This window comes from Bufo gargarizans, chromosome 6 (genome assembly GCF_014858855.1).
Source record: "Bufo gargarizans isolate SCDJY-AF-19 chromosome 6, ASM1485885v1, whole genome shotgun sequence".
In the NCBI taxonomy this organism is placed as follows: domain Eukaryota; kingdom Metazoa; phylum Chordata; class Amphibia; order Anura; family Bufonidae; genus Bufo; species Bufo gargarizans.
In genome coordinates this window covers 122,540,100-122,558,692 of record NC_058085.1, presented here as the reverse complement: position 1 = coordinate 122,558,692, position 18,593 = coordinate 122,540,100, and the positions used below count along the sequence as shown (strand labels likewise).

The window sequence follows — 18,593 nt, the reverse complement described above, 5'->3', positions numbered from 1 at the left end:
TATAATATGCCACCTGCAGATTACACTGCATTTTAATGCTGACAGGTTGCCTTTAATAAAGAACTATGAAATAATAGACATATTCGGAATCCCCATACAATAAAATGAAGATGTAATTTAATTCTGAAAATGACATTAAAAAAAATTGTCAGAAACGTTTTTTTTCTTTTTGCTGCAAAAAGAAGTCAAGGATTCAAATGAATTGCTGTTATACTGTATGTACAGAAAATTATATCATTAAAAATGCTCACTGAAACACAAAAAAAACAAGACCTCATATAGCAAGTGAGTAAAAGAGTTACCGCTCTCAGAATGTGGTAGGGCGAAAATTAGAAGAATATGTTTCATCCCAAGATATCTGCCTGCATCTTGTACAATCATAACATTTATCCTTTACTTCTACCAGAATATAACATTATATATCTTTAAAAAATTATAATAATCTTTATTTATATAGTGCCAATATATTACATAGCAAGGTACAGAAAGCTTTATTCTGCAGTATTATATTCGCTGTGATCTGTGAAGTGAGGTCACTTCCTGTGCTTCTCTCACTACTGACAATGTAACAACCGCTTGTAGAGAAAGTTCCAACACAGCAAGGAGTGACAGAGCAACCAGGAAATTCCTTGAGAGCGCCCATGGTTGCTAGGTAACATGGGTTTGGTCAGCTAAAGAACAGTGTATATATAATAAGAGAGCTTTCATGCAACATGCACAGCTACATACTCAAGACCTACGAGATCCTTACAGAGAGGAGCATCTACTGCAGCAGATATGGGTGGTCTCCTGAGCAGCCTCTACCAAACCCTAATGAACTTCTCTGGAACCAAGGCTCGGATCCTGCTATTGGGTCTTGATGCAGCTGGAAAGACAACTTTACTTTATAAACTGAAGCTCAATGAGACGGTCTGTACAATTCCTACTATCGGATTCAATGTAGAAACCGTGGAACCCATCCCTAATGTCACCTTCACCGTGTGGGATGTGGGAGGTCAGGACAAGATCAGAGTCCTGTGGAAGCACTACTTTATGAATACAGATGGGCTTGTTTTTGTGGTGGACAGTGCCGATCCAGAGAGATTTGAGGAGGCAAGGGCAGAGCTCAGCGCCATCCTGGAAAACGATGAAATGAGAGGCGTCCCCTTCGTGGTAATGGCTAACAAGCAAGACTTACCAGGTTCCAGGAAGCCCATGGACCTGGCAGACACATTGGGACTGATGAAAATGAAAGGACACCAGTGGCATGTCCAGGGCTGTTGTGCCGCCACTGGAGATGGACTAGTGGAGGGGCTGGAGGTCCTCACCAATTTGGTAAAACAATTTCAAAAGAACAAACAGTTTTGAATGAAGAACATATCTAGAATGACTAGACTTGGCGCCACGTTTATTTGGACAAATGTCCTGTGGGCAACACCAGTTCCAATGACCTACTCTCAAGCCATGAAAAATTAGGGGAACATATACCCCTAAAACATTACATTGTGTCTGGATAATTGTCCACCTAGTGGTACTCTTATAGCAAAGCTGAATCTGGAGACTCAATGTGGACAATGAGAACTGAATACATGGGACTGGATGGGAAGATTTGATTAATTTTATATTCTCTATAGTAACTTCCTAATTGCAATACCCCACCCTTCTAAGAAAGTCTTAGTCATTCATATTGTTTATACTGAGTATAAAGATGTAATCATATTTTACACAGTTTACAGTTTCATTGTGCATATATAATGCTTGTAATTTATTCTTGCTAATAAATGTTAGTTCTAAGATGAATAATCGTGTCATGCTGTACTTCTTGAAAGATAGTCTCAAAAAGTGGGATAATCTAACTCAATATGATTAATATTCCAACATGTTAGAAATCGCCTTACATATTTAATTCCTGCATTATTAATGGGGAGGTGCACCGTTCCATATCCCTAGCTCTAAAGGGGATTGGTGGGCTCCTGTTATTGATGACCTAGGATAGGTCATTCATATTTGATTAATGGGGTGTGCTAGGTGTCGGACCCCCAATCAGCTGCTCCCTGCAGTCAAAGGTGCTGAAACTACCACTGAAAGCAGTGCTGGAAGCACATTTCCTATCAAAGTGTAGTGGCCGTGCTGGGTTAATACTTCTCCTATCCCCATTCAACATGTAACTATTTTCTTAAAGGGGTTTTCCAGCTCTACAAATATGATGACCTTTTATTAGGATAGGACAGGCATCCTCAAACTGCGGCTCTCCAGCTGTTGTAAAACTACAACTTCCACAATGCCCTGCTGTAGGCTGATACCTGTAGGCTGTTCGGGCATGCTGGGAGTTGTAGTTTTATAACAGCTAGAGGGCCGCAGTTTGAGGATGCCTGGGATAGGGCATTATTATAAGCTCCATACATTTAGTAGCGACTGTGCCTAGTATTGCCACTCCGTCCTATTCATTCAGCTGATCTGAGCTGGAATAGGAGGCACTGCTGCATCACTTGCCTTTAATCAGTTGATTGGTGCGGTTGCTGAGCATTGAACACCACCAATTTTTTATTGATGGCCTATCCTAATGATACACTATCAATTTTGTAGACCTGGGGGCCCGCTGTATACTTCACCATGTACTGATGATTACAGGTTATGAGAAGGTAGCCTGATGCCATCTAGTGGTCATTTCAATAATGAATATAGTAACAACCTGACCGTAAGGAATAAACCAGGCCCAAACACATTGGGGCAGATTTACTAAGCCTGTAGAAATGATGTAAACTTGGACAGACTGTCTAGACCTCCACCACATTTATCAATGGGGCTCAGGATAGATGATAAACTTGGTACTGAGTCAATTTTATCGTACGCTGTACCAAATATTGGTTGGCTTACTTTAAGGCAAAATTTTACTCCAGAATGGTGGTGCAATTTTGGTGCAAAATGATGTATCTTAGGTCATGACCCTTTCCTTTGAAACCACACAGTTCTGGACTAGGCACAAATGTAATTATACTGGAGTCAAATATACGTCCAGATTATAGTCCCAGAGATTATAATAGTATAAAAAGGGTTCTTTTAAGATAAACCATAATAAGGTACTAACTATTGGAACGAAGGCAAATTTTATGCCATCACATGTACCATATACGTATATTTATTTAAGGGGTATTCAGGTTTCAAAAATGTATGACCTAGCCTCATGAACAAAAGCACCGTGGCCCCTTCAAACTGCTTATCGGCAGAGGTGCCTAGAATCGGAGACCTTCCAACCCGATGACCTATCATGAAGATATGTCTTCAATAATCAGTACTACTCATTCTAATAATGGTCAAACAGAATAAGCCCCGTGGCATGACAAGGATAGATTTTTAGTCACTGGAAATGAACATTGAAGGATTCAATTGAATTACAGCAAGCAGAAATCTGCAAAAACATGAGGAATTAATTCAGAAAGTATATTGGAAAACTTTGCGGGCTTCATTCTAAGCACCTCTGGGACCCGCATCTATCAGACACTGGGGGCATATCATAACGATATGCTCCCAATTTCTGAGACGGGAATAACCCTTTAATTCATCACTGTTCTATAGAGTACTGCAGATTAAAGGGATATTTGAGCCAGATAAAAAAGGGTTGCAGTGGGATACAAAATATCGCACAATCAATTACTAGCGGCAGTGAGGACCATCATCCTCCAATGATTGACTTCCCGGACATTTCCTACCATGTCGGTGCAGTGTGCTACCCCCCAGGACAGATCAGCTCCCAGTGCTTTAGAGATGCGGAGTGGTGATGTGGCTTTAATAGTCTGTGTGTCACAGTGCTCCTACCTGAGTACCGTCGCTCATCAGGGTTAGGCTCCATAGCATTCAAAGGAGCTGTCGTTGGAGAAATAAGTCAAGTCCAGACTTGGTAAAGTTCAGAAGTTTTACTTGGATAAACTTGCATCCAGACAAACTTTGCTCCAGCAGGGTTTAGGGTGCACTGGCAGGTGAACTTGAATATTTTGCTTAGGCCTCTTTCACACTTGCGTTGTCCGGATCCGGCGTGTACTCCACTTGCCGGAATTACACGCCGGATCCGGAAAAACGCAAGTGTACTGAAAGCATTTGAAGACGGATCCGTCTTCAAAATGCTTTCAGTGTTACTATGGCACCCAGGACGCTAATAAAGTCCTGGTTGCCATAGTAGGAGCGGGGAGCTGTATACTTACAGTCCGCGCGGCTCCCGGGGCGCTCCAGAATGACATCAGAGCGCCCCATGCGCATGGATGACGTGCCATGCGATCACGTGATCCATGCGCTTGGGGCACCCTGACGTCACTCTGGAGCGCCCCGGGAGCCGCATGGATGGTAAGTATGCTGCTCCCCGCTACACTTTACCATGGCTGCCAGGACTTTAGCGTCCCGGCAGCCATGGTAACCATTCAGAAAAAGCTAAACGTCGGATCCGGCAATGCGCCGAAACAACGTTTAGCTTAAGGCCGGATCCGGATCAATGCCTTTCAATGGGCATAAATTCCGGATCCGGCCTTGCGGCAAGTCTTCAGGATTTTTGGCGGAGCAAAAAGCGCAGCATGCTGCGGTATTTTCTCCGGCCAAAAAACGTCCTGAAGACATCCTGATGCATCCTGAACGGATTTCACTCCATTCAGAATGCATGGGGATAATCCTGATCAGGATTCTTCCGCATAGAGCCCTAACGACGGACCTCTATGCCGGAAGAAAAGAACGCAAGTGCCTTATGGGTACTTTCACACTAGCGTTTTTCTTTTCCGGCATAGAGTTCCGTCACAGGGGCTATATATCGAAAAAGAACTGATCAGGCATATCCCCATGCATTCTGAATGGAGAGTAATCCGTTCAGGATGCATCAGGATGTCTTCAGTTCAGTCGTTTTGACTGATCAGGCAAAAGATTAAGGGCTCTTTCACACTTGCGTTGTCTGGATCCGGCGAGTACTCCACTTGCTGGAATTACACGCCGGATCCGGAAAAACGCAAGTGTACTGAAACATTTGAAGATGGATCCGTCTTCAAAATGCTTTCAGTGTTACTATGGCACCCAGGACGCTATTAAAGTCCTGGTTGCCATAGTAGGAGCGGGGAGCGGCATACTTACCATCCGTGCGGCTCCCGGGGCGCTCCAGAGTGACGTCAGAGCGCCCCAGGCGCATGGATGACGTGCCATGCGATCACATCATCCATGCGCCTGGGGCGCCCTGACGTCACTCTGGAGCGCCCCGGGAGCCGCACGGATGGTAAGTATGCTTCTCCCCCGCTACACTTTACCATGGTAACCACTCTAAAAAAGCTAAACGTCGTATCCGGCAATGCGCCAAAACGACGTTTAGCTTAAGGCCGGATCCGGATCAATGCCTTTCAATGGGCATTCATTCCGGATCCGGCCTTGCGGCAAGTCTTCAGTTTTTTGGGCCGGAGCAAAAAGCGCAGCATGCTGCGTTATTTTCTCCGGCCAAAAAACGTTCTGTTCTGGAACTGAAGACATCCTGATGCATCCTGAACGGATTTCACTCCATTCAGAATGCATTAGGATAAAACTGATCAGGATTCTTCCGGCATAGAGCCCCGACAACGGAACTCTATGCCGGAAGACTATAACGCAGGTGTGAAAGAGCCCTAAACTGCAGCATGCTACTGTTTTACCACCGGCGAAAAAAACTGAAGACTTGCCTGAATGCCGGATCTGGCATTTTTCCCCATAGGAATGTATTAGTGCCGTATCCGGTATTCAAAATACCGGAATGCTGGATCCGTCCTTCCGGCCTGCGCATGCTCTGACCGGTAAAAATGTGAAAGAAAATACAAGACATATCCGTCTGTCCGCACGACAAGTGGAGAGACGGATCCGTTCTTGCAATGCATTTGTGAGACGGATACACATCCAAATCGGCGGATCCTGCAGCAAGTAGCCTTATCCCTCTCTGCTGTACTAATCTCTGGCTTCCGTCTGGTTACTGGACTTTCTAACAGTTCGGATACGTTTGAATGGGGTGCCTTAATGTTGACCCCCTCGTAATACTTTGTCTGTGAACTGCCTGGAGCCGTGGTGCTCTACGAGCTGCTTCACCTGGAAGGCTCCTGCTGCAGGAGTAGGGGCTCTCCCCTCACTGTGCCATGTCTGCTCTCCTTCGAACTCTCAACTCACCCTATATTCCTGAAACCCCTCCCCTGGATTAGCCCACTTCTGCCCAAAGGGGGGAAGAATGGAATGGTAAATTTCATTCTATCTAAAGATCTCTTTCTGCCAGATACAAAGGCAACTGCTGTACAACCAGGCACAGTACATGTCATACAATGAATAACAGTTACGTAGCACTTTTATTAAGGCACAGTATAAGAGGACTTGAAATAAATACACAGATTACATTATTGGTTAACCTACAGACAGTAGCAGGAGGTAGGAAGGGTAGTGCCCGCTCTGGGGTCTTACTTCAGGATGTCAGCAGGAAGGGGAGTGCAGTGGAGATTAGGGCATTGTCAAAAAGGCAGTGGCAGTCGATCGGTGAGATGAGTAAAAATTCTGTTATTTTTTACACCGTTTGTATGCCACTGCAATGGCTGGAGCCCCTTTAACTTTAAATGTAAAGTAAATGTATTTGAGAAAAGGGCTCTAATTCCATTCTATGGCCTGAGCTGATAAAGGGTGAACTCAGGGTGTGTTTTGTTGTAGTCTACAAAAAGATAAGAACGCCAAGTGCCAAAGGTTATTAAGACACTCGTGCTGTATTCAGCTTATGAATAAGTCTGTTCTCGGACATATGACAAAAGTGATCGAAGTATCTGGGAATCAGCCTTCCCTTACCTACAATGGCAGGAACAGGCTATAAGAAGACTGTTTTGCTATTGTTTTTCATATTGGAAGGCTTGCTAGTACCAGGACAGGCACAGTGGTGGATATTTGGAAACCGGGCAAAGGAGGAAGCCACAACTGTACATAAGATTCCACAGGACACAGGTACAGAATGGCAAAATGAAAGGGGGGGGGGGGGGGGGGGGCGGCAAGATTCTGGTAGTGTAAAATGACAGTGTCTAAATATTGCTCAGTGCCTCTATGCTAATCCTCTTTTCTGATTGGTACCATTTTTAGAGACTTAAAACTGTATATGATGTGTGGAACGTCTACTAATAGATAGTAAAGTAACAGGTGTCAGCTGGAGTCACTACACAATATCCATACAGTTTACACAGAACTATGGAAATTTCCACTTTTGCTTAGGGTACACTTGTCAAAGAAAATCTCACAAGCAGTACAACAAGCAACAGTTTGTAATACAATGCATTACAGCTGTGATGTTCACCTTCATATTGAGACAGTACTTGAGTTTCTGTTTTTTCCAATAAAACTTTTTTGTCCAAACTCTTTTTGTTATGATTATATCATAAGGTTCCCTGCAGATTCACTGTTAAACAGGTTTATATTCAGGCTCACCACTGAGCACCATGTATCCCAAAAGGTTATATATACTGTAGGTAGGAACTAGTTAAACTGGTAGTCTTTAGTTAGTTGCTGGGAGACTGGCTGGTCTTGTCCACCCCTGGCTTGTAGAGAAGGGAGTGCATAGCCAGCAAAGCTAGGGACAAGACCTATTGCTGTGTGCTCTTGGGGCATGGGCCTGAAGAGAAGCCTTATCCAGGAAGGCACCATTCCTGAGAGTGGAAAACTGCCAGAAAGCAATTTTACTAAGGATTATCCCCAGAGAGAAAGAAAGCATTGAATATTTACAGAAGGTTGAGAACCATTTTAAAGACAGTGCAGGACTGAGTCAGTAAAATGGATGCATGTATATGAAAAAAGACTTTACTGCACGTTGATAGAGTTCATTGCTTCAGGCGCCCATCACACTTCTGGGACAGACTGCTCATCTGATCCCTGACTGCACCCTGCAACTGGGAACTGAAGTATATTGAGAGTGGTTGCACACCTGGGGTTATTTGGATAGATTGCAATTTGTATCTAGAGAGTGACTCAGGGAGTAATACTGCCATCATTACCACCTTCTATATACAGCTTTTTCAAATAAATCTACTCTGCGAAACACCTCAAGATTGTGCCTGCTGGAAGTAATTAATTTACCTTAGGGGAAATCAGGCATTGCACAGTGATCAATGAAATTAATCGGCTGTCTGTGTAATGTCAGGACAGGCTGGTCCTCCACAGAAAAAAACACTTTGTAGCTGCTCTCTGTTATGACTGAGGGATATCTTTCTAATAACTCAGAACATTCTAATACAGTATAAAATAATCATAGTATTAGCTCACTAAACACAAACTATCTGACTCCTTCCCAACATATGCCATGCTTGTATGGTGAATATCGGATCTTAAAAGGTGTTACAGCTGAGGAGCTAAGTATTTGCCATAGTCGGCAGTTGCTTCCTTTTTTACACAGCAGACACTTGCCGGCACTGTCCATGACCATATGAGACAACTCCAGTCATGGACATTTAATCTCTCATATGCCATAATTATTTGAGACCATGGTATCTAAGCAGTCACTTACACAGAGCGGGATGCTCCTGGTGACCAAGCACCACAAGTTAATTGGAACCATTCAGTTGCTAAGGCAGCAGGGTGCCTTGTGAAGACTTCAAGGCCTGCCATAGCTGCCACAGACTGCAGTAGTAAGCCATTGGTAGAAGCAGTCTAATGACTGCAAGTTCAAGTCCCCTAGGGGGGCTAAATAAAGTAAAAAATAAACAAAAAATAAGCATCATTATTATCGGTTCTAATAACTATTATACTTTTACATAATTTCCCTAGACACAGAAAAGGACAACTGGGAGGATGACTTTATAGTGACTTCTACACCACAGAACTTTCATCAGGAAGAACATCTTGATGATGTCAGAGAGTCAACAATCACTGAACAACAACCTACTACACTTAAAAAAGCAACTGAAGTGTCACAAAAGTCTACAATCAAGAGGGAGGATGAAGGCTTGTGGAATGACCCCAAGGGTTATCAAAAGATAAAGGTCTTGGAAAAATTTTTAGAGGAGGAGTGGGAAGAATATGATTCCAGACACTCCACTCCTCTAGTTGTGGAGCAAAAAGAGGAGCCACAACATTCCACTTTTTCAACCAAATCTCAACTTGTGGAAGAAAAAGAGAAACAAGAAATACTGGCTTCTTCTGCAAAACTAGATGAGGAGGAAGGAGTGCAGCCAGAGGATACTGGACCTTCCATTAGACCACCAGAACTAGAGATCAAGGAGGAGTCTACACATCCCACCACTAAGAGAGAGACAACACCTCCTATAACATCTACCCAACATCATGTTGATGGTAAAACTACAAGGAAGGTAACACGGTCTAGATCTAAGCTAGGTATAAGAAAATCAGATAGTGTAAGACATGTAGTCAATGTCAAACACTTGACTATTTGTTAGCTTGGGTCCCTAATAATGCATTGATAGTTGTATGAGATTAGAAAAAAGCCTGTCTTTTTTGGACAAATAAGGTAAGTTTTGTCCATGAACTGTGGTATTGTAGCTCCATGCAAGTAATGGGACTAAGCTGTAATACTAGACACATGTTATAGAGAAAAGTGGCACTATACATTCAGGCTTGGTTATGGTCTGATTTAACTGGTATTAAAATCATACCCTATTCTATTACAATATCTTGATTGTTAGCAGGGAGGCCCTTGCCCGCCACTATTCCACTCTCTAAGGCAGGCACAGGAGCTGCCTTACTCGCCCCTTTTGTCCTGTCCGGTGGCCCGGATCTGCTGCCCCTCCTCTTCTTTGCCCACAGTGGGCCTGGCCACCAGAGTCTTATTTTCCCCACGCAAGCCATAGCCTATGCTTTGCTGCCCAGACTGTTCTCTCCGCCCATCATAGGCGTGCCTGGGCACACCCTAATCAAGCCGACTCAAGGTTCTGTCAGCGCCAGGAAGCACTGAAAGCGCTATACTCCCCTCTTCCTTCCTGGTCCTCGGCGCGCCACTGTGAGGGCTGTGCACAGTGTGAGGCCGCGCTGTGACCTCACACTACTATTATTGACAAACAAATGGATCCCACAGGAGGTTGCCACGCTAATCAATCGAACAGGAAAGGAAAAATCAGGTGGTCTCTAGGACCTTAGCGTGTTTTTGCAACCTCACCGGCAGTACGTTAAAACTAATCTTTATTGTTTATACTAAAAAGAACATATAAGTCTAGGGATCAAACAATTAAAACTATCAGGAAGCGGTCATGAACGGGATATCAGTCTTTATGGCTAAGATGTACTTCACTTCTTATACTAATGTGACCCTAAAAGGGTTTGGATCGCACACTTAATGCCAGCATGTGTCAGTTCAGAATCCCTACACAGCCTTCCTGCCTAAAAACTGAAACCTGCTTCCCTACATGTTTCGCCGAGCGATTCGGCGTCTTCAGGGGAAACTCACAGGTGACCTCACACTATGCGCACACCCACACAGCAGACTGTACAAGATAGTGCGGGTCTGTATGTATGCATGCAGAGTGTATTTGTGTATATATATATGTGTGTGTATATGTGTATATAATTTATACATACACGCACGCTGCATGTGTGCCTTAGGGTGCACACCCTAATGCAATAGGCTGCGCACGCCTATGCCGTCCATAGGTTGTGCATGCCTCCCGGCTCCTAATGGCCCATCGTGTCTGTGTTCTAATTCTTCACCAGCCTATAGCTGGCCATCTCAAGATATATAAGGCACCTTCCCCAGTGGGAGGGTGCCTGAGTTTTAGGTTGTTCTATATTGGCTTGCTACTTCCAAGAGAAGGTGTGCTGTTCCTGTTTGTCTGCTTATGTACTAAACGCTGCCTGTCTACCAATTCTGACCTGACCACTGCCTGTTTACTGTACTGACCCTTTGCTGCCTTGATCTTGGATTAGGTTCAGGAATTTGAATGAACTTTGCCTGCCCTGACTTCTGCCTATTTCCTGACTATATGTATTGCCTGATTCCTTGGCGGTTCTCACCGGTGTCTCTGACCCCTGTTGGTCAACAGCTAGCCATACTGGGACTATTCCAAGCGGTAGTGGCCTGGTGGGTCCCCTGCAGCAAAGGCCAGATCCCTGTATAAAGGTTAAAGGGTGAAAATCAGGGGGCTGCCAAAATAACAACCTCAGTACTTGCCCAAAGTCAGACTAGTTAGTTGGAACACCCCCACTGTACACAACTATGATAGGACCAATAATGGTACCAATACCTGTTCTCTCTATGGCACCAATGGGATAAGATATTTAAAATTCATGAACATTTATTGACAGTCTTTTTTTATTGATGGTACAACAGCAAGTAGGTATAAAAAACTCCATCAAGGCCATTTTGTAGATATCAGCAGAAAGTATTGTGGATTTTGTAAAGTGTCCCTCCCAGATATGGTTTTAAATGGATCTGTTTTCTGAAGAAATGCATGACTTTACATCTCAGGTTACTAGACCCAACCCTAGTAGAGACATTTTTGCAGTCATACTAATCTCAGAAATTATTACCAGAAATTAACAAGGAGCAAAGTCTTATGATAAGGCAGCAACCAACTCTTTGTATACAATTTTAGAAACACGCTCCCTTGTACATTTATAGTAACACACTCCAGAGCGTGTTCTTCATATAAACCCTAATATAGTTCCCTCAAATGTCTAGTGCACTAGATATTTTACTAAAGTGGTTACAAATAGGTAGTACATTATTGAATATTTGCATTTCACTGGTTTCTTGTGCTTCATTTTAATTTTCTGGAGTTTTCTGAATCTTGTCCAGGATTATAAAAAACCTGATAACCTAATATATTTGCTCTCAAGAGTGGTCAGTCACACTCTGGTGTGATAACAGGTGTAAAATGGCAGAAGTGACAATGACTTGTCTATGAGACATCACAGTTGCGAATGTCTGCACAGCCTACAACCACTGGATGAGGCAGCGACAAGATGTGATACTACCTAGTAGTAGATGTGACTACTACCTAGTAGTGATGAGCGAGTACCAAAGTATTCGGGTGTTCGGCCCGAACACATTGCTATATTCGTGTGCTTGGCCGAGCACCCGAGTATAATGGAAGTCAATGTGAGACAACTAGGCACCCCCTGCTCAGAAGAGGGGAGGGTGCCTGGTCCATAAAAAAAGGTTAGAAATTGATGGAAACCCCATCAAAATGGTTTGGAAACAGCATTAAGAGGATAGCTGGATGCGTCTTAGATTCCTATTATGTACGACATACAATAGACAACCACACAAAGGTTGTATGCCAAAAGACAGGTATGTGCAAGCCATCAATCTATTGATGAGATAGATGACAGGATTAGTCAGCATACCTTACAATGGCAGCCTTGTGCACTATGAGATATTCCAAACCAGCTCTCATCGGACTGAGAACAAGTAAACCTCAAAGTTATTTTGCATCTGTTGGATGGCTTGGGTGGACCTGCACACCTAGATCAATATCATTAGGGCAACAAAAAGTTTCCAGATTGTCCTAACATAATATTCAATAACCTTTCTATACAGTTTTGTCATGTAAAAACTTATTTACATAAACATGGGCATATGGAAAAGACATGCCAATTAGCAGAATCTGCCTTGTTTTTCAGCTGTCATAAGGCTATGAAAACCAATAGAGGGCGCTATTGAGTTATTAACAGCGCCCTCTATTGGTTTCATAGTCTTCTGACAAGAATATTTGTCTTGTTATAAGACTGTGAAACCAATAGAGGGCGCTGTTCATAATCATAACTCAATAGTGCCCTCTATTGGTTTTATAGTCTTCTGACAAGAATATTTGTCTTGTCATAAGACTGCGAAACCAATTGAGGGTGCTGTTCATAACTCAATAGCGCTCTCTATTGGTTTCATAGTCTTCTGACAAGAATATTAGACTGAGTCTTATGACAAGCTTATTAGTGTAGCCATTAGCATGGAAAATTCACGATTAGAATTGTTAGGACAATCTGAAAACTTTTTGACGCCCTAATGATATTGATCTAGGTGTGCAGGTCCACCCAAGCCATCCAACAGATGCAAAATAACTTTGAGGTTTATTGGTTCTTAGTCAGATGAGAGTCGTATTGGAATATCTCATAGTGCACAAGGCTGCCATGGTAAGATATACTGGCTGTTATCTGTCTCATGGATAGATGGATGGCTTGTACATACCTGGCTTTTGGCATATAGCCTTTGTGTGGTTGTCTATTGTATGTCGTACATGATAGGAGTCTAAGACGCATCCAGCTATCCTCTTAATGCTGTTTCCAAACCTTTCTGATGAGGTTTCCATCAATTTCTAACCTTTTTTTATGAAACAGACACCCTCTTCTCTTCCGAGCAGGGGGTGCCTGGTTGTCTCCCATTGACTTCCATTGTATTAAATTGTATTCGAGAACCCGAATTATTCGGCTGAGCACTCAGATCTGCCGAGCATGCTCGCTCATCACTACTACCTAGTCATTGCACTAGACTGCGTGGATCAATAAGAAAATGTAAAAGGAATGGTATGGTCCTGTTGAAGTTGCTTTAATTAAAGCATTTAAGATACACTCTGGTGCTCCAAATCAGGGTACCCCAAGGAGTTAATATCCACTGCGTAGTAAAGAGACTAGACACTGACACAAGCTGGTCAAAGACAATCTCTCTGTTTATTACAATAAGTAAAGCCGTTTTACATCTTCAGTGGGGGGGGGGGCGTTCCCCCCCCCCCCCCCACAGCTGAGTGCCCCCCGCGAGCCATCTCCTTACTGCGGAGATACAGACAGCACGGAGCAAAGGGGGGAGAGGAAGGCACTGCTTAGATAAGGAAGAAGCAGCTTGAGGTAACTACATAGGAAAATCTATGAAGCAAAGATATTCACACATCTCTATCAGTCCCATGAATAGCATATATCTAAACTGTATACCCTCTTTGTAAATAAAAGCTTAAAAAAAAGTCCTGCTTCTCTTCTCATGGCTAAAGAGATCAATTGTTAAAGGAATATTCCAGGATTTCACGAACTCAATTCCTCCAAGAGAGGAAGGGGTGGTGCCAGTCCTGCCTATCAACAGTAGTTAGGAACCTCCTACTTTCTCCAATGGGGACATTATATAGCTACTTGGGAACAGCTCATTGGTGGCGATGTGGTGTGTTGGACCTCCTCCGATTAGATATTGATGGTCTATCCTGAGAACAGGCCATCAGCAGTTCTGACAGATAGCATCCACCATTAGTAGGAGCTTATTGCATATGGGGACTGTTTAAATCTGTATGCAGTGAGCTCCCACTACATGTAACTGCAAATGCGCAGAAATGTATTATGCATGATGAGAAGATTCTATAAAAAAGTATACAATCAGTATTATTAAAGAAAAATAAATTAACTATACTGATATATTATCTTATTACATATAGGCTAATATAGAAGAAACAACCCTACTGCTGCCACCATCTGAACCAGAAGCATTAATTACTCAAAAGAAACAGAAAGGAAACATTGGTGAGAGAAAATTCCATTTAACTAAAATCTAACAAAAATATTAAAAACAGTTCTCTTCAAACTTCAAGCACTACTATATACAGGTATTTGCAAAATCCAGGACAAGAAAAGGAGCATTTCAGGACTGAATCTTTGATTGAATATTTCTGGGCATAATTAAAAGGGTTTTCCAAGACTTTAATAATGATGATCTACCCTCAGGATAGGTCATCGGTATCTGATCGGTAGAGGTCTGACAACCGGGACACCCACCAAACAGCTGTTTGAGAAGGCACCAGCACTCCTGTGAGTGCTACGGTCCTTCTCTCTGCTCATCAAGCACAACACCATACATTTAATAGCAGTTGTGCTTGGAATCGTGCTCAGCCCCATTCACTTCTATTGGGTTGAGCTGCGCTTAGGCCATGTGACCGATGAATGTGTCGTCACTGGCCTAGGAAAAGCCTTCTCAAACAGCTGATCATCAGATACTGATGATCTATCCAGAGGATAGGTGGTAAGTATTAGGCCCCATTCACACGTATTTTGTGGAACGGAATTTCGGACCCATTCTATTCTATGGGGCAGCACGATGTGCTGCCCGGATACGGAGTTGCGGACCCGCACTTCCGAGTCCGCAATTCCTGTTCCCGAAAAAAAATAGAACATGTCCTATTCTTGTCCGCAATTGCGGACAAGAATAAGCATATTATATTAGTGCCGGCAATGCCGCGGATCCGCAAAACACATTGTAGACGTGTGAATGAACCCTTAAAGTCTCGGAAAACCCTTTTAAGGCTGGGTTTTTGCCATCCGTTTAAGGCCTCCTGCACACGACAGTATTTTTTAACGTCCCGCAAAACGTGGTTCCGTTGTACCTTGATCCGTGTCCGTTTTTTCTTCCGTGGGTCTTCCGTAATTTTTAGAGGATCCACGGACATGAAAAATGAAAATAAAATCTAAGTCAAGTTTGCCATTGAAATGATAGGAAAAAACGGACACGGATCACGGACACGGATCACGGACGCGGATGACAATCTTGTGTGCATCTTGAATGGGTCCGTGAACCGTTGGCCGTGAAAAAAATAGGACAGGTCATATTTTTTTCACGGCCAGGAAACACAGATCACGGACGCGGCTGCCAAACGGTGCAGTTTCCGATTTTTCCATGGACCCATTGAAAGTCAATGGGACCGCAGAAAAACACGTTAAACGGGACAACGGCCACGGGTGCACACAACGGTCGTGTGCAGGAGGCCTAACAGATACAAAAAAAGTATATGTTAAAGGATGCCTCAGACAGATGCCATACAGTGGCATCCGTTCACCAGAGGTTCATTGTAAAATGAAGTATATGTTTTTTTTACCAGCCTTGGACTTAATGTACTATGCTTTTGTATCCTTTTTTCCCCCAACATATATGTTCAGCGGATGGCAAAAAAGGGCCTTTAAGAGAATCTTGTCAGTTCTACTGACATGTCTGCTATATTAAATACTTGCATTCTTTCTTACTACTCTGTGTTGTGCAATTCCTGTGTTATTACACTACAGAATGTATGAATATATTGACAGCTGGGTATTAACATTCACTTTCTCAATTGGCTGTGTTTTTATATACTCTCACGCTGTCAGATCAATACCTACAATGTCAGACACACAATGAGCATCTATCATCATAACACCGCGCAACAATGATTTTGCTACTGAGAGAAAAAAAATTGATTTATACTAAAATGAGCGTGCTGATTACAAATATGAACTCGGAATTTGCCTGACACGTCTAGCTTTTTTTTTTTTGTAAAACATATTTTATTTCAGGTTTCCATCATAACAATAGATACATAAAGTAAGACATATAATAAGTAGGTACACATGTTGTTCTCCAACAGTAAAATGTTATAAATTTAACAATTTAGAAACCCCCTAAACTCCCCCTCTCAACCCCTCCCCTTCCCTTTTCAACCCCCCCTTCCCCCCCCCCCACTCATCTCAGAAATGGAGAATGCCAACTTTATGCATAGTGATGTTTGTTACCTATATGAATATGGTGATTAGGCTGTAATATAAAATATGTCAATAATCACATTCTAGATTATGTCTCGAATGTCTCATTTTTCATTTTTCCTTGATCCTTATACATTTTGTACTATGGGTCTGCAGTTACTGAGATCCCAAGCTTGATAAACCATTCCGTAGCTATAAACGGCTTAACAGTCGCAAGAATCTCCACGTTCGAGAAAATTGTTGTCATGTACGTTTTCCACTTGTTAAAAAAAAGGGGCGGTCATTGAGTATTTACAGTAGTCTGATTCTATACGTTGTAATGTTAGACACTTAGTCGTCTGCTGGATGACCTCATTCAATGGAGGAGTGTCAGGTTTAAGCCAATGACTTAAAAGGCATCTTTTGGCTGCCAGTAACATCACATGTATTGCTGCCAGTATTTTAGTGATGGTTGTGTCTCTCCCTACATGAAATAGTATTATTTCTGGATCCATCGGAATCTTAGTGTGACATTTTTGATTGATCATTGAGATAAAGGAAAGCCAGAAAATGTGCACACTTGTGCAGGACCATATACCATGTGTAATATGTGTGTTGGGTAGTTGGCATTTTGGACACTGAGTTATCCTGTCATCCTGACCTTCCCTTTGTGCTGTCGCGGGGTTTATAAAAACTATTTATGGCTCTATAGATCATTTTGAAATATGATTCTCTCCAGACTTCGCTACTCACGATTTTCCTGATCAATGTCCACCCATCCAATAGTTGATCTGGGAGTTGTAGGTTCGGGAAGTCTTTAAGCCAAGGCTTGAATAGGTAGGAGTCTCCTAGTTTAGAGCTTAGATCCCTCATAGATCCATATATGGTCGTCAGGTCCTTTCTAATGTTGTTGGAGTCAATGAATATATCAAAGGTGATAATGGTAAATTCTCGTGTCAGATTCACCACCCTAGGCTATAGGAATGCCATGATCTGGTGGTATGCCAGAAAATGACCGGGGGGGGTAACCCGTACAAGGATTGTAATTCTTGGAAGTTATAGTATCTTTTCTCTGATAGATTCCATAAATGCCTAACTTCCTTCAGTCCTCTTTCTTCCCAATTAGCAAACTGTTTATTTATTGAAGTTGCTCTAAATTCCAGGTGTTTCCATATTGTCATCTTTTTGGATATCAGAAATGGAAGATTGTAAGGTTTTTCTGACCGCTTTCCAAGCGGCTATTGTGTCCCGCATTAGTGTACTGTGTTTTATCGAGTTAGGTAACAAGGCATATTTGGTATGTAATAGGGCGTCTAGATTCCAAGGTTTAGCCATCTCTTCCTCTAAGGGTAGCACTGAGTAGTGTGAGGTTTTATTCAACCAGTCTGGACTATATCTCATCAGACTGGCTAGATTATATTTCCTGATATCTGGAAAGCGGACGCCTCCTCTGCTTCTATGCCTTTTCAAAGTTGCTAAAGATATTTTGCTCCATTTAGTTAGCCAAATAAAGGCTCGAAACGCTTTCAGTAGTGCTTGTATGTCAGCATGTTTCAGTAGAATAGGGAGCGTTTGCATGGGGTAAAGGAGTTTTCCAATACTCATCATCTTCAGTAGATGACATCTACCCAAGAATGAGATAGGCAGGTTTGACCAGGAATTGATCTCAGAGATCACTTTCTTGACTAGTGGAGGATAATTCAGCATATAAAGGGACTCTGGCGTCTTACCTATTTTGATTCCCAAATACTTAAAATGGTTGGGGGCCACCGTAACAGAGGCATCCAGAGATCCTCCCCTATGAATCAGTTGTGATGGGGAAAGATCTAGTATTTCGCATTTGGACAAATTTCCCTTGAACCCCGAAAATTGGCCAAATTGCGTCAGGAGGTTGAATAAGGTTAGAAGATCTCTCTGGGGTTTAGCCAAGAACATCAGCAGATCATCTGCAAACAGTGCGTGTTTAATTGTATGTTTACCTATTGCGATGCCCTTGATATTCTTATTAAGGGTCATAGCCCTCGACAGTGGCTCCAGAGCAAGATTAAATAAGAGAGGTGAGAGTGGGCACCCTTGTCTGGTGCCCTTTTGTAAGGCAAAGGGACGTGACAGGAAACCTGGGATAGAGATCCTTGCCATTGGGGAATGGTATAGAGATGTAATATATGTTCTGAACTGGTGTCACGAACCGGCAGGACAGGTAG

At 42.8% G+C, this 18,593-nt stretch overlaps 1 protein-coding gene across 1 annotated transcript; it reads left to right on the top strand.

Annotated features, from left to right (window-relative positions):
• The first annotated feature begins 615 nt into the window (after positions 1-615).
• Positions 616-1,779, top strand: LOC122940646 (ADP-ribosylation factor 1-like). Its single transcript, XM_044297327.1, has one exon. It carries the CDS (start codon positions 778-780, stop codon positions 1,345-1,347), a length of 570 nt encoding a protein of 189 aa, XP_044153262.1. The 5' UTR covers positions 616-777; the 3' UTR covers positions 1,348-1,779.
• The last annotated feature ends 16,814 nt before the right edge of the window (positions 1,780-18,593 follow it).

Bases quoted from the DNA above. Each gene is read 5' to 3' on its own strand.
- LOC122940646 (XM_044297327.1), top strand. From the start codon at position 778: ATGGGTGGTCTCCTGAGCAGCCTCTACCAAACCCTAATGAACTTCTCT.